The sequence below is a fragment of the Oryzias latipes genome, chromosome 22 (assembly GCF_002234675.1).
Source record: "Oryzias latipes chromosome 22, ASM223467v1".
Lineage (NCBI taxonomy): Eukaryota > Metazoa > Chordata > Actinopteri > Beloniformes > Adrianichthyidae > Oryzias > Oryzias latipes.
This window is the reverse complement of record NC_019880.2, coordinates 13864267-13878023: the sequence shown is the minus strand read 5'-3', so window position 1 is coordinate 13878023 and position 13757 is coordinate 13864267. Positions and strand designations below refer to the sequence as shown.

Genomic DNA, 13757 nt, shown 5'->3' with positions numbered 1-13757 from the left:
ATGCAGCTTTTATCTTATGCAAATCTTCCACCAGTTTGGAAACTACAGACATGCCTTTATTTATTACATTTAAATAGGTTAAAGCCTGGGCCTCTGTGATAAATAGGAGTTGTTGACAATAGCACCCATACGGATTGAACACATACAAAAACTCACATTTGGAAGAAATGTATCTATCAAAATCTATAAGGAGGATTTAATGAAACCAGACAACTCCAGTCATTGTTTCATCCATTCTTCCCTGTGCAACATTAGCATTTCAGAGGAGAGTTTTTTTGAAGGGAAAACTCAGGCAACATAAATCTATTTTAAACCCAGGCAGACACAGAATCTCAAACATCAGAGGTGTATTATGAGTGCAAAAAGAGAATTAGTTTCAAAGCTACATTTAACAAAGAACCCTTTTTGTAATGAATAATAATATACAAGCTAACAGGCTGTCCTTGTTTTTTTCTAAATTCTGCGTTTTCTTGTTGCATGAGAACGCAAAATTTATACTAAAGCAACTAAAGATAAATCTTTCTTGTTAAATTGAATATGTTGCATAATAGAAAAAAAACAAAATCCAAGTTTTGGATACAGTTACTACAAAGACCGTAAATACATTTTAATATCAGACAACAACCAAAAAAGTATATATATATATATATATTTATATATATCATACAATATCTTTAGATGATGGATCACAAAAATGTGGTGGGATGAGGACATAAATCATGTCAAGAGTCCTTTATCTTGTCAGGCTGCAGAGGCCTGAGCAGAATATGCAAACACATTGTGAGGACAAATTTTAATGTTCTTTAAACTCTGAAAGCCTATTTTCATACACTCAAGCATATACTACATACTTTGATAATTATTCAAATAAAAGATGAGCACACAATCGAGCTATACACCGAAATGCCACTGGGTCATAGAGAGCTTGAGGTTTGATTCAGAGACTACCCTCTGAACACATAGAAGGCCATGGATCGCTCACTACCATGCACGCCAAAGAACACTTGTCTAATAACTTATGATTACTTTGTGTGTGTGTTTTTTTTATCATCACTACATAAATACTCTTCCACATTTCACTCTTTTACATCCTTTTGTCACAAACAACACAAAAAACATACCACAACAGACAGTGACCTGAATGATTTTTGGCACACCAGATATCCCCAAAACTAACATCTACTTTTGTAGAGCTCAACACAACAAACTGCTTCACTATATTTGTATTTTAGCTATGATACGCTATAGTCTAAATAGTAAAAAAAAAAAAAGGCTTAGTGCAAAAACTAGAATAATGCAATGCATGCATGCATGTAACGGAACCTGCAGTTATGCCTGCACCCACATAAAATATGTTTCTGGTTCAAGCTCAGGGAGCAGCACTTAATGATAAAAAGTGCTGGGAACTAATCACACCAACTCACCAGCACTCTCAGCTAACGGTTAGTTTAAAATGATGCATTTTAAAATAGTTTCTAAAAGTAGAAAAATAGCTGGACAGTTTTATCTAATTGAAAACCAAGAATTTGTTCTCATCAAAATACTAAGTTTGTTAACTAACCCAATATTCTGGCTGTTCTACAAAGGCCACAGGAACTCTACGATTCCAGATTTGCTAAACATATTCCTGAAGTTTTCCTTTCCGCAGATACAGGACAGAATCCGTGACGTGGTAGAGGTATGCTTCATCAGTGGCAGACTGTTGCCTTTGAGAACGGCGAGCTCCGTCGTCAAAGTTCTCCTGGCTTCTGGTTGCAGCTGGAGCACACGCGCACAGGGTGGTCCCAGCCACGTGACGGCACCGATCGGCGCTCCGGCGAGCACTCGTCGCACACACCTTGGCCACAGGCGCGGCAGTGGTGCTTGGACAGTTTGGCAGTGAACTCACGTTGGCAGTTGTGGCATGACAGAATGTCCTGATCGGGAACCCAGTAAGCAGGACGAGCCGCATCTTTTACGAGGCCTGAAAAGGGCCATAAAACATGAGCAGACGTCACAATTACTCATTTAAGAAGTTAAGATAACAAAATATTTGGAGTGTGAGATGCCAAGAAAAATCAAGATAATATGCAACAGCAACTACGGTATTCCTCTGTTAGAGTTAAAAGAAAATCCATTACAGGACCTGATAAACATTTATTACAATATACATATATACCATTTATGTGATTACTTTAAACCTAAAACTTGAGAACAGGACTGAGTGACCCCGCCCCCTCGTGCTCCAAACAGGAAGTATCCGCTAGCTCCAAAAAGCCAAACTCCCAAAGACTTCTAGTGAGAAATAAACAGATATCCATTCTTGCTTTGCTACCTTCTTTAACATATTTTTATTAATCCTGATTATTTTTCATGTATTTTTTGTAGTTATTAAGTGGTATTTTATTCAAGTTTTAAACTGGCCGATCAGAAGGTTCAATGCAGGTATGTGGTCTCCTGTCAAACATTTTACATTTTTTGATTGACAGATTTTCCTGGGTGCGTTTCCAAGTGGTAGGGGTGTAAACTTCCAGCAAGCTCACTCCTGTCTGCCTAGAGTCGTTGCTATCAAAACAATGCTCTATAAAACGATTTGGACCAATCACTGCTTACTGATCCAAAATGGCGACGACGTTCGTATCTACCTAACTATGCACATTATTTTTTTGGACTCCAAAACTGCTGGAACTGTTTGAACTTTTGTGCCCCCCCCCCCCCCCGCCGCCTCATCATTGCCTAACAGGTGAAGTCAAGTCCTCAACTATGCGGGTTCAAGTTGCCATGGAAACACAGACAGGTTTTGGACATTTAAGTAAGTGGCCTAATTGTGTTATTATTGTAGCAGATTTGCTCTGAGGTATTTTTGGGGGGAGGTGGTCGCACACAGAACATTTCAGCAGGATATCAAGTTATTCAAAACATATCTATCCAAGCCCTTTGGTAGTAAATATAGGGCGGCAGCAGGTTTATGCAATACCCAACAGTAATATATTCTCCCTATGCAACTCGTTAAAAAATGCACTCAGTCTCCTTCTATGTTCCACAAAACTTGGTTGGTTTCTTGATACCAAGGTGTTCTGTGCAATTTTCACTGGATCAAACTCATGTTATGAGCTTACAGTTTTTCTCCATTGGTTTGGCTCGTTTCTTGAAACAGAAATTACATTCTGAATATTCTAAGATCATTTGGCAAAACAGTCTTACAGTTTAGCACAACACTATAGCTCACTTGCAAAATCTAATATATCTCCCAAAACTGCTCACTCGTGCTTCAAAACTAAATCTTTTCCCATGTAAAGAGTCAGTGCCACCAAAATGGCAAAGATCCTTCTCAATTGCTTTGGCTCATTTCTTGAAGCAGACCGGACGTTCTCAACACTCTTGGTGCTTTTGCCAAAGTAATGTGGATGGTTCAGCACAACACCATGGTTCACCTGCAAAAGCTCATATCTCTCCCAAAACAATTCACTCATGTGTCAAAACTAAATTTCCTTCTCATTTAAACAGTCAGTGCCCCCAAAATACTTCGTCCCTTTGGCATTGTGTAGGCACTGCTAGTCAAAATGATTAGATGTTTTGTCACTATAGCAGAGGACAACTGAAATATCCCTCATGTCCACCTTTCAGTCTCAGTCCTTAATTGACAATGGTTACTGTACTGTTTTTGACAAGGATTTTAGGGTTTTAGGGTAAGAATAGCCTCTTAGGTTTAACAGCACACATTGCACTCATACTGCCAAGGAAATTCTAACCATTATCATTCACACACATAAAATAACTTTCATACATCAGAGTTAAAAGAAAATGTATACAGAATAATATACTTTATAATATAAACACAAACAAGAAACAATGACAATGATATGCAGCCTACAGTGCTGTAAATAATGCTTAAGTTTCACAACTAACAGTTCTTCACTAGTGGTCGCTGTCCTCATCCTCCCTCTCCTGGCCATCGTCCTCACCCTTCTGGCTGTCCTCACGCTGCTGTCTGTCTGGCCACAGATTCTCGTCCACATCACAGCGTATATTCTCCCTTGCGATGCAACGAGGGAATAAACGGCGTGCATGTTGCAACCATCCCCTACACTGATCTCCTGTAATATTCTCACACGCAGCATCCAGTGCATGGAGCAGGGACCTCTGATCTTGAGCCCGATGCTCATTGACTCTCCACCTCCAAGCGGAGAAAAACTCCTCAATAGGATTGAGAAAAGGAGAGTAAGGTGGTAGGAACACTATGACCATCCTTGGATAAGTAGTGAACCAGGCCCTGATGAGCGGGCCACGGTGGAAATTCACATTGTCCCATACAATAACATGTAGTGGTAGGTGAGGCCCTACGAGACCTCTCTCAGTCTCAGGGATCAAATCAAATGAAGGTGGTCCAAGAAGATGAGGAGCTTCTGTGTATTGTATTGGCCAAGACTGGGGATGTGAGTGGCCACAGCATTCTCAGATATGGCAACACATAGTTATATTGCCCCCTCGCTGGCCTGGGACATCCTCCTTCGTTTGTCAGGTTCTAGTTTCACCTGACTGTCAATTGCTGTAATAAATTTATCAAATGTTCCAAGGGATTCATATATCGTATTCATGGGATTATGTTCTTGACCAATTTTGACAATTGAACAGACTATTGTGCATGTGATGACTTACACAATGAAATGATGCTGACTCATTTTGGAGCGAACAACCATTAGACTGAGAATCAACAATCAGTTTAGATCAACAAGATCTATTCACTTGGAAATTGTGCTAAATGTAGGCTACCTGTACTTAATCAATTGAAAGATGTACTGAGACATTTGCAATTTGATGAAATTAATGAGAAATTCCATTCTGTTGTGAACCATTGCCAAGTGGTTTGGAAGTTTGTCCATGTTGTTTCGAGAATGTAATTTCTGTTTCAAGAAATGAGCCAAACCAATGGAGAAAAACTGCAATATCTATATTTATATATAAAACAAAATATACAAATTCAGAATAATAAAACCGGATTCAGTCGTGTTAGCAAGCTTCAAGCAAGTGGCTTTAAAGCATGCAGAAAAGAAAAGGTCATTGTGGTAAGCCAATAGAAATACATCACTGGCCACACAGTATCAAATGGTCTGTGCAAGCTTGCAGCTCCACATATGCATAAGAATCAGTTTGACAGTGTCTATCATCTATAGACGAGTGGGTGTTCTTAAAAAAACTAGACTGCAACATAAAGACTGTTTGCAAAAAAAAAAAAAAAAATCAGGAAGGAACACTTTCTACATCCTGAGAAAGCGTAGGTCCTTCAATGTTTGCAGTAAGATGAGCCCATTGAGACGACTTTTGTTGTGAATTTGGGCTATACAAATAAAATTGAATTGAAAATTGAATTGAAAGATGATGCAAAATTCTTTTCAAATCTGTGGTTGGAGAGCATCCTATCTGCAGTCATCTGTTAGGGCAGCAGCCAGTGACTCAAAGAAGCTCAAATAAGTCAATGCGAACAGCTGGTTCGGTGCTGAAGAAGTCTGGTACCTCTTTTTTTTTTGCACTGCATAACAACCAAGAATGTTTCAGCCTAAACCAGAGACTTCTTTATGTCAGGTGCAGTGCTGATCGTTGCAATAGTTCCTTCTTTCCTGTAGCAATTGACACAATACAGACCCATCACAAGGGTTTTGTTATTTAATTTATCGACAAAAACCTCTGCAGAAACTAAATTTACCTCAAGGTATTAAAAAGAAATTCTTTACTATAGCACTTACATATCTTTTTTCCTATTAATGGATAAAAGCATTTTGAATTTTAAGATGTGCTGGTTTGTGTTTAAGATTTACCCAGAATTCCCTTCACACATAAAATAATATTAACTTTAGATCATCTTACTTGTCATTTGTACCATTATAGATGTAGTTTTGAGCTGTTTTGTTAAGAACTTTGTGATTGTCTCTGTTAAAAGGGCTTCAATATTAATTGACTTAAAAACTATTCAGTTTTTTTTTTAATTCTTTGTCTAATATTTGAATTTTGTGGTTAACAGTTAACCTCCCATTACTATGAGCTGTTTTGATGTTTGTGTTTAGTTTAAAGTTGTTTTTTGTGATATAAAACAACACAACACTTGTTTTCAGGTTAATCCCCAATCTTTGAGGTGTGTCTGTTGTTTATCAATCTTTGGCAAAATCCAAATCCTTCCAGTTTTAGATGAAAAAATACTGTTTGAAAAAGGGTGTAATTGTGACAGAAAATACACTAAGCAGGCCACAAGCTCCCTGCTTTGCTCCATTCTGATGCATCCATTTGTAGACGACTAGATCCCCCCATGTCTTTGTTTTCCTCGCCCAAGCTGACATTTGGCTCAAAGCTGTACGGCTTTTGCTCCGACAGTATTGGGATGGGGGTGTGAGGAGCTGCAGGCTAGCAGGAGAGCGCATAAACCGATAGCTCAGCTATGAGTGACGGGAAGGAGGACGGGGATGTCACGCCAAAAACTCAGAGGTGAATTTCTAATTACTGCCGCTCTGCCGAAACGATGTCCTAGAAAACGACAGAGGTTTTTTGATTTTGTCTAAAAAAAAGAAGGCATAATCATAATAGAAAGACCACTGGGAACGCTTTAAAAACAGATCCAAAGATGATCAGAGTGGGACTTTAAAGTTAACCCAAGTTCTTTTAACTCAAATGAAGCACGGCACATTTTTGCCAGAGGGTTAGGAGCTGTGCACCTTTCCAGAAAAAAAATTAAGTCTCTTTGGAGTTTTCGACAATTCTCACCAAGTGGGATGTCAATGGCAGTGACCACAACCCCGATGGTATTGGTAACAGCTTCTCCCACCTTCCTGGCAAGAGTTCCACCTTCTTCCTCCTCGAGTTCTGCTTTAAGGATCTCTGCAAAAAAAAAAAACAGCCAGAAACACCAGTGCTGGGTTGGCTCCAGCACAGACATTGACAGAGCAGACAGACACCAGCGAGGGTACCTGCATACGAAGCTCTCTGTTCAAAGCAGACATCGCAGACTCTGACAGGGCCGAGACCCCAGCCTCTCTCGGGGACGGGCGCGGCTTTGGAGGAGCAGCCATCACAGAAGCCCTCCCCGCAGGCGCGACAGTGATGCTTGGTGTCATTATCCTGGAAGACTGCATGACACTTGTGGCACACCTTCAACGACATAAAAAAAAAAAAAATATATATATATATATATATATATATATATATATATATATATATATATATAATATATATATATATACACACATCACAAGCTGCTTTAGATCAAAAGCTATAAGGAAGAAGTATTTACAAGCTGTGTCTTGTGACCCACATACATAAATTGTGTAATAGAAACACAACACTACAGGCAGTAAACATCGCTGTAGACATGAAAGTGTTGACTTGGCTTTTTGGTGGCGGGTGGGGCTGTGTGTCACTCACCATGATGAGAGAGTTGGGTTTCCAGTAGGCCGGGGCGATCTGATCTGTCAGCCAAGAGGTGACGGCCTTGGCAGGTTTGACGCTGAGTTCGGAGACAGACTGAGCCACGAGGTTAACTCCATCCAAAAGGCGCTGTGCAGCATTGCTGTTGTCCTTTAAAAAGCCGTCCGACTGCCCAGCAACAAAAACAAATACTCATTTGATTTGGATTATTGATTAAAGTAATCTATATTTGCAGAAATATTCTTCAGAAAGGATTTTAAAAAAGTTTTTTTTTTATCTTACTCCTGGCCAAACATGCTGGATCTCAGTGCGAACAACTGTATCCACAGGATCCTGGTTCCCATACCAATACTGACGGCTCCGGTAGATCACTCCACAGTTGGGACATTCAATTACATATCTAAACAGATTTTTAAAAAACATTATCATATGCATTTACACACAATTGCACGTCTGGAAATCTGTCACTCACCCTGACCAGGCATATTTAGCGAGGCCTATCCAGGGAGAGTCTGAGGAGGCAGAGGTCTTAGGGACAACAATCACTTCCTTCCCGCCTTCATAACAAGCCTGAAACAGTCCAAAACATTCATTGTATTATTGTTCCAATGTAGAGAAATGACAGTTCTGCGGCTAAAGATCCCCATGTTCACCTTGCACGTGAAAATACGATTGTCAAACTGAGCGGAGTAGCGGCAGCGGCTCTTGGCTTCGTGGCACACGCCTTCTCCTAAATGATTCATACTGTTCTTGCAGCCAAACCTGCCATAAATCCAGAAGGTTAGAAAGGTTATCAATAACTAAAGGAAGCAAAAAAATTTGATTAAAAAAACAAAACAAAAAACCCCTTCAAACAGATATACCCGCAACTGAGACAGGAGCTGGAGCAGGTGAAGTACTCATCAGGAAAGAAGCAGTTCTGTCCGATGAGCTCACTTGTGATTTCCCCGTTGAAGCGCTCGCTCAGCGCCTGCAACCACATTGGAGGAGAAGCCGATCGGTTTTTAACATGTTCTTGTAACATTTTTCTCATGATGGAGGACATACATAAAGAAAACTTCAAAAGAACGCTTTAAAAGTAGATGAAAAGATGATTGGAATGATCCACTTTGATCAGATACTCCACCTGCAGGGCTTTGAAGATGACCACGGGGGTGCGTGGTGAGCGGGTGGCATTGTTATCCAGGAGCAGCTCCAGTTTCATCTGGAGGCCACTGAAATCTGTGGGTGGGCTTAGCGTCTGGGTGCCCCAGTACTGGACAGAGCTGAAAGCTTCCGGATATCGAGAAAGCTTTCTAAAACGATCCAACAGCATCCGATCTACTGACTCTAAGGACTTATCTGCAGAAAGACAGAGAGGAGATGGTTCCCTTTCATTGTTATCCTGCTATTCTGTGTTAGCGTTGAGTACCGTATACATTTCTCAACACTGGGATTGTTCAAATGTCTCCTCTTGCTGTCATCTTAGTCTCAGGAAAAAAGCAGAACAAATTATTTGTAGACAGAAACATTGATTTTCCACAGTTCCAACCCCATCAGAATGAAAGACACGATTTTACTGAATAAAAGAAAAGAAAAAAAGTGACATTTAATATAAAAAAAGGACATAATGGATGCTCCTATTTATTTCTTTGTAACACCTACGAATAGCAAAAAGTAAGAAAAATGCAAGTGATCGAGCATATTCACAAACACAAAAAGGTTTGAAGCATAGAATAACTAACTAAACACAGAAGCCTGTTTGCAGAGACTCAAACAGCTGTAGAGAAAGAGCACTTAAGACAACAGAGATCTAATGCTGGTAATATGAGCTCCCTGTCTAAAAGGAAACAACAAAGGTTTCCATTAGAGAGCCTTAAAACAAGATCCTTCTGAGGTCTGTCTGATTTTGTTGGAATTTCTATTAAAATTTTACTTTCCAATTTTATATTCCCACATATGACCTGGATAATTTGTAAAGTTTGAGGCTTTCAGCTGAGTGGACAGTATAACACAAGATTAGAATCTAAACATCTAAAAAAAAGTCTTAAACTTGGATTATATTTGAAGAACTATTTAAAATAGAAAGTTGCATCAACATTAAAGGAATAATAGGAGTAAATGAATAAATTAAATTAAAAAATAAGTTAAAAGCAAAGAAAGGGAATCAAATCAGCTTTGATTTGAACTTCCTGACTATTAATATCAGATTAATGTCTGGGAGATAATGTGTTGTTAGAGAATAAATAGGTTTGTTTGTATCATATTATTATCATATTATAACAATTATTTAATGCAGTAAAACTCCTTCAAAAGTAAGCATAAAAAAGTAAAGATTGTTCACCTTGTATTATTAATATAAATAGCTTTTTTTCTGTTGTGCAAACCATGTAAAATCTGTTACTAGGCAGTTTTTTTACCTGAACCCAGCAGCTTGGTATGAACAGTTTCATGGAAGATGACAACAGCAGGACCCAAGGTTGACAGCGGGACGTCCAGACCACAGCGAGCTGTCGTGGCTTTGAGCTCCTTGGTGAAATGCTTCAGGTAAGCATCGGAGGCATCGCCCAGGAACTTGAAAAGGTCGTCATGGAGACGGTCGGCATGGGTGCGGTAGATGATCAGGTCAGAAATGGCCAGCACCTTGAGCAAGAGGCGCGTTCTCTGGCCCTGTTTCGAGCTGTTCCCAAGCAATCCTTCCGTGTCGATGACCACCACCCTGTGGATGGGGTCGAACGCCGCCCACACGCCCACGGTGCAGGACTCCTGCGTGGGGGAGGTTTTGAAGACTTCTCTGCCCATGAAAAACGTGTGGTTCAGAGTGTGGGATTTGCCCTCTCCGGTGTTTCCAAAGATGGACACCACTTTCAGCAGGTGGTCAGGATTGCAGTTGAGCCTCTTCACGAATGAAGTTTCGTCTTTTATCTTGAAGAGAACACGACAGGAAACAAAGAATCCCTTAAAATTGGAACAGATGCCGGTTTTATCTCCACAGTCGCTTGGCCAACTCACCTGCATTTCCTCGTTCTCATCAACCAGAAGAAAGCTGGACACCTTCTCCAGAAGTTTTGCTCTCTCAGATTTGGTCTCCTCTGGGATTTGAACCGCAGCCGGGGCTGATGATTGGACGGAGCTTCCCTCTGGAGGTTTGGGTGGCGGAGGATAAAATATCAGCTGGTGCTTCTTTTTGCTGCTCCCACTATGAGTGCGCTTCTGACAGTCTTGGCATAAATTCACTTTGCAGTTCTGGCAGCGGACCGTCGACCTGAGGCGCTTGCCACCGTCCCCATTGCCGCCCTTACAGTTGTCACAGTAGGGGACGTGGCCGGCACTTATCGGAACCCGCTCGTGGCTCTGGAAGCACTCCTGCTTGTGGAGCTCCACTTCGCAGCGGACACATTGGAGAGTTTTGCAGTCCACACATTCAAACGCAGCCTCCTCAGAGCCACCACAACAATAACTTTCCTGACATATCAGATTAGTATTAACTCCTTTTTCAGAGGATGAGCCATGGCCGCTCATTGTTTCAATGAACTTGAGCTAATAGACTATTGCTTACTTGATCAGCTTTTTTCCCTAATATATTGATGCAAAAGGGTCAATATGCAATAATGAAAACGCTGACAGAACACTTTACAACAACTGGAAGTTAGCTATTTAGCAACAAAGTTTAAAATATTAGCTTGAAGCGTGGCATTTAATGCTTTTTATTATTTTGATTTTTTTTAAAGTAACAAAAAAAGTCTAACAACTATATAACACTAGCAAAATAAAAGTCATTCGGCTTTTATGCGGCAAAACATAAAATATTGCATGATAAGTAAACGTTTAATAAATAAATAGGCAGCACCAACCAATAAAATAACGATTTCCCTGAAAGATATGCAAGTAAATATGATGCTAACAGGCTAGCTAGCTAAACTGGTGTCAAGAAGCTCGCGAGAGAATTACGGTTTTATGACTTGGCATCAAGGAATTATTTAACTTTACGGCTAATTAGTGTCGACGAACAGTTCGAGCTCTTCCAAACGAGCCAGCAAAGCCCGAGCACTTCTCTCTAGCTGTCCGAGCAAGCAGCTAGCCTCCGGGCTGTCAGCTGGAACAAGTCAACAAAAACAACAACTGCTCGATGTTCAAAACAAGCTTAGCTAGGCTAGCCGCCGGCTACTTCTGCGCGGTCAAGAGCCGGGACATCCACGTCACGTCGCTTGGATAAAATCAAACTTTACAAGTGTTACTGAGTGGGAACCCTTCCGAGCAGTGTCATTGTTTTGTTCTTCAACCCCCCTCCCGTGCAGATCTCAGTAGCTACGTTGTACCGTTGCCAGGACAGATCAGCTGATCGGATTATTTTCAGTCACAGGGTCAGAGGAGAGTTAAGGGGCTGTTGCCTTATGGGAAACGTAGTTCGTGTGACAAAATATGCCAAATGGCAGAATTTTAGAATCTTTTTTGTGCTTAGTATTATTACACACAACAACAAATAGATAAAAATTAATTTAGATTTTAATATGTATTGACAAAATTGCTTTTTGCTAAAAATCTTATATAAAATATTGATTTTTCTTCATTTTATAATAAACTCCTGAATTTGTACAATACTTTTATGTGTTCACAAATTGTTAGGAACAAGCCATTTGTATATGAAAAAAGCTTTGAGTTAAGTAGCTTTTGTCTTGATAAGTGACCCTTCAAAAGGATCAGCAGGTGACCATTTGTCCTGAATTGTGGGATCTGGCTTTTCCTTCCGATCCTTCTCCAACTGTAACCTCCAGAGAGCAAACTTTAGACAACAAATAACTGCAGAACTTTATTTAAAAACGTTTAAGTTTTATGTGTCCTAAAAAAGGTTAATGGAAAAAAGTATATTCTGAAAAGAAAAGTAAAACAAAAGAGGTTAGTTTGGAGTCTTTTGCCTTTTAGTGCATGTTTCACATCTTTCAAATACACATTGGTAACAACTGACTTTCAAATTCACAGGTTTTCTTCAGAAAATTCCAATCACTTTCCCCTAAAACTGTACAAAAAAGACTTCAAACGTCTAACCAGGGTGAACTTTCTTGATTTGGAGTCTTTGTGTTCAATGGCAGCATATACAGCATGATCAAACACATCTTTGAGGTTATGCTGAGTTAAAGCTGAACACTCGAGGAAGCTGTGAGCTCTGATTCTGTGAGCAAGTCTTTTGGCTTTCTCAAAGCTCACTGGTCTGGTTCTCTGGTGGTTTAGATGAATGAGGATGCCCACGTTGTGACAGAGGTCTGACTGGCTTCCCACCAAAACAACGGGAGAAGTCCTGTTGGCTGCGCGGATCTGTGGGATCCATTTGGAGGAAAGGTTGGCAAAGGAGCGTGGGTTGACCAGGCTGAAGCAGAGGATGAAAACATCCACATGGGGAAAGCACAGAGAGCGAAGGTGGCCAAAACCATCCTGATAAAACAAGAGGCAACGCACTCATTAAAACCTAAAAAGATTCAAATGAAACAGAAAAGGTTTGCTCTACCTGTCCAGCAGAATCGATTAGTTTCAAACGGACAGGGACTCCATTCACATGAATTAGACCTGTAAAGGAAAGGGCTTTATTTTTGTGTGTGAGATAACCTACTCAAATAAATCAGAGAAAAGCAGAAACCTTACCAGTGAAAACATCAAATGCTGTTTGCTTGTACTCGCTGTTGAAGCCATTAAAGATGTAGCTGATTATCATGGTTGTCTTCCCCACTGCTCCATCACCAACCAGCATGAGGCTCAGCTCCTCTCTCAGTCTGTTTGGCTCATCAATTGTCTGACAAATCTGTGCCATCCTCTCTAATTACTCCATTATCCCAAATTATCCAAACTAAAAAAGCAAAAAATCCAAGCACGAGAACAGTTGGTTGTATTCAATTTAGTTTTCTCTAGCTGATAAGAAGAGAACCGCCACCTCGATTTGAAAGAACAAAGGCACCCAATAAGATGTGCGAGTCCCTTTCGACACCTTTTGTTTCCGCCCCCCATGCAAAAACCCTCTGACTTGAGACTTCAGTGTTTTTGGATTGAAAACATTTGATTGCAATACCAATAATGTCCAGCAGAGGGTGGTGTAGCTCCAGCATCAACTTATTCGCGAATGTTGTTTGGAGGTTCAAAACCAGGGGTTTGCAACCTGAGGATCCGGAGCCACATGCGGCTATTTTACCTTTCCATTGTGTCTCTCTAGTTAAAGGAAACAAATATATTTTACTATAAAAAGTAACTGCAAAGTTAAAAGTAAGTAAGTACAAAATTAAAAAAAGTTTGATTCACAAACAGGCAAAGGGCTGTACGTACCACAAGTCAAACGAAAGCATTTTGCATACATTCCCCTCAAGAATTGTTTCTTATAGTAAAGATCACCTATTTAGCTA

General features: G+C 40.2%; 2 protein-coding genes across 2 annotated transcripts; both read right to left on the bottom strand.

Annotated features, from left to right (window-relative positions):
- Positions 1 to 34: 34 nt before the first annotated feature.
- On the bottom strand, positions 35 to 11725 carry LOC101167912 (zinc finger FYVE domain-containing protein 1). The gene is made up of 11 exons (XM_023951306.1): positions 10384 to 11725; positions 9792 to 10296; positions 8519 to 8733; positions 8256 to 8362; positions 8046 to 8154; positions 7865 to 7962; positions 7675 to 7792; positions 7390 to 7560; positions 6936 to 7116; positions 6733 to 6846; positions 35 to 1963 (listed from the first exon to the last, which is right to left on the bottom strand). Exons 1-11 carry the CDS (start codon positions 10891 to 10893, stop codon positions 1731 to 1733), a joined length of 2361 nt encoding a protein of 786 aa, XP_023807074.1. The 5' UTR covers positions 10894 to 11725; the 3' UTR covers positions 35 to 1730.
- A 255-nt stretch (positions 11726 to 11980) lies between these two features.
- LOC101170064 (rho-related GTP-binding protein RhoU-like) lies at positions 11981 to 13550 on the bottom strand. Its single transcript, XM_004082591.4, has 3 exons — positions 13009 to 13550; positions 12875 to 12933; positions 11981 to 12801 (listed from the first exon to the last, which is right to left on the bottom strand). The coding sequence occupies exons 1-3, from the start codon at positions 13172 to 13174 to the stop codon at positions 12373 to 12375; spliced, it is 654 nt and encodes a 217-aa protein (XP_004082639.1). The 5' UTR covers positions 13175 to 13550; the 3' UTR covers positions 11981 to 12372.
- Positions 13551 to 13757: the final 207 nt, after the last annotated feature.

Excerpts from the sequence above, each read along its gene's own strand:
- LOC101167912 (XM_023951306.1), bottom strand. The coding sequence starts at position 10,893 with ATGAGCGGCCATGGCTCATCCTCTGAAAAAGGAGTTAATACTAATCTG. Across the intron at positions 8,734-9,791 it reads TACCAAGCTGCTGGGTTCAG|ATAAGTCCTTAGAGTCAGTA; the intron begins GTAAAAAAACTG and ends GTCTTTCTGCAG. Across the intron at positions 8,363-8,518 it reads TCATCTTCAAAGCCCTGCAG|GCGCTGAGCGAGCGCTTCAA; the intron begins GTGGAGTATCTG and ends ATGTGGTTGCAG.
- LOC101170064 (XM_004082591.4), bottom strand. The coding sequence starts at position 13,174 with ATGGCACAGATTTGTCAGACAATTGATGAGCCAAACAGACTGAGAGAG. Across the intron at positions 12,934-13,008 it reads AGCATTTGATGTTTTCACTG|GTCTAATTCATGTGAATGGA; the intron begins GTAAGGTTTCTG and ends TTTCCTTTACAG. Across the intron at positions 12,802-12,874 it reads TAATCGATTCTGCTGGACAG|GATGGTTTTGGCCACCTTCG; the intron begins GTAGAGCAAACC and ends TTGTTTTATCAG.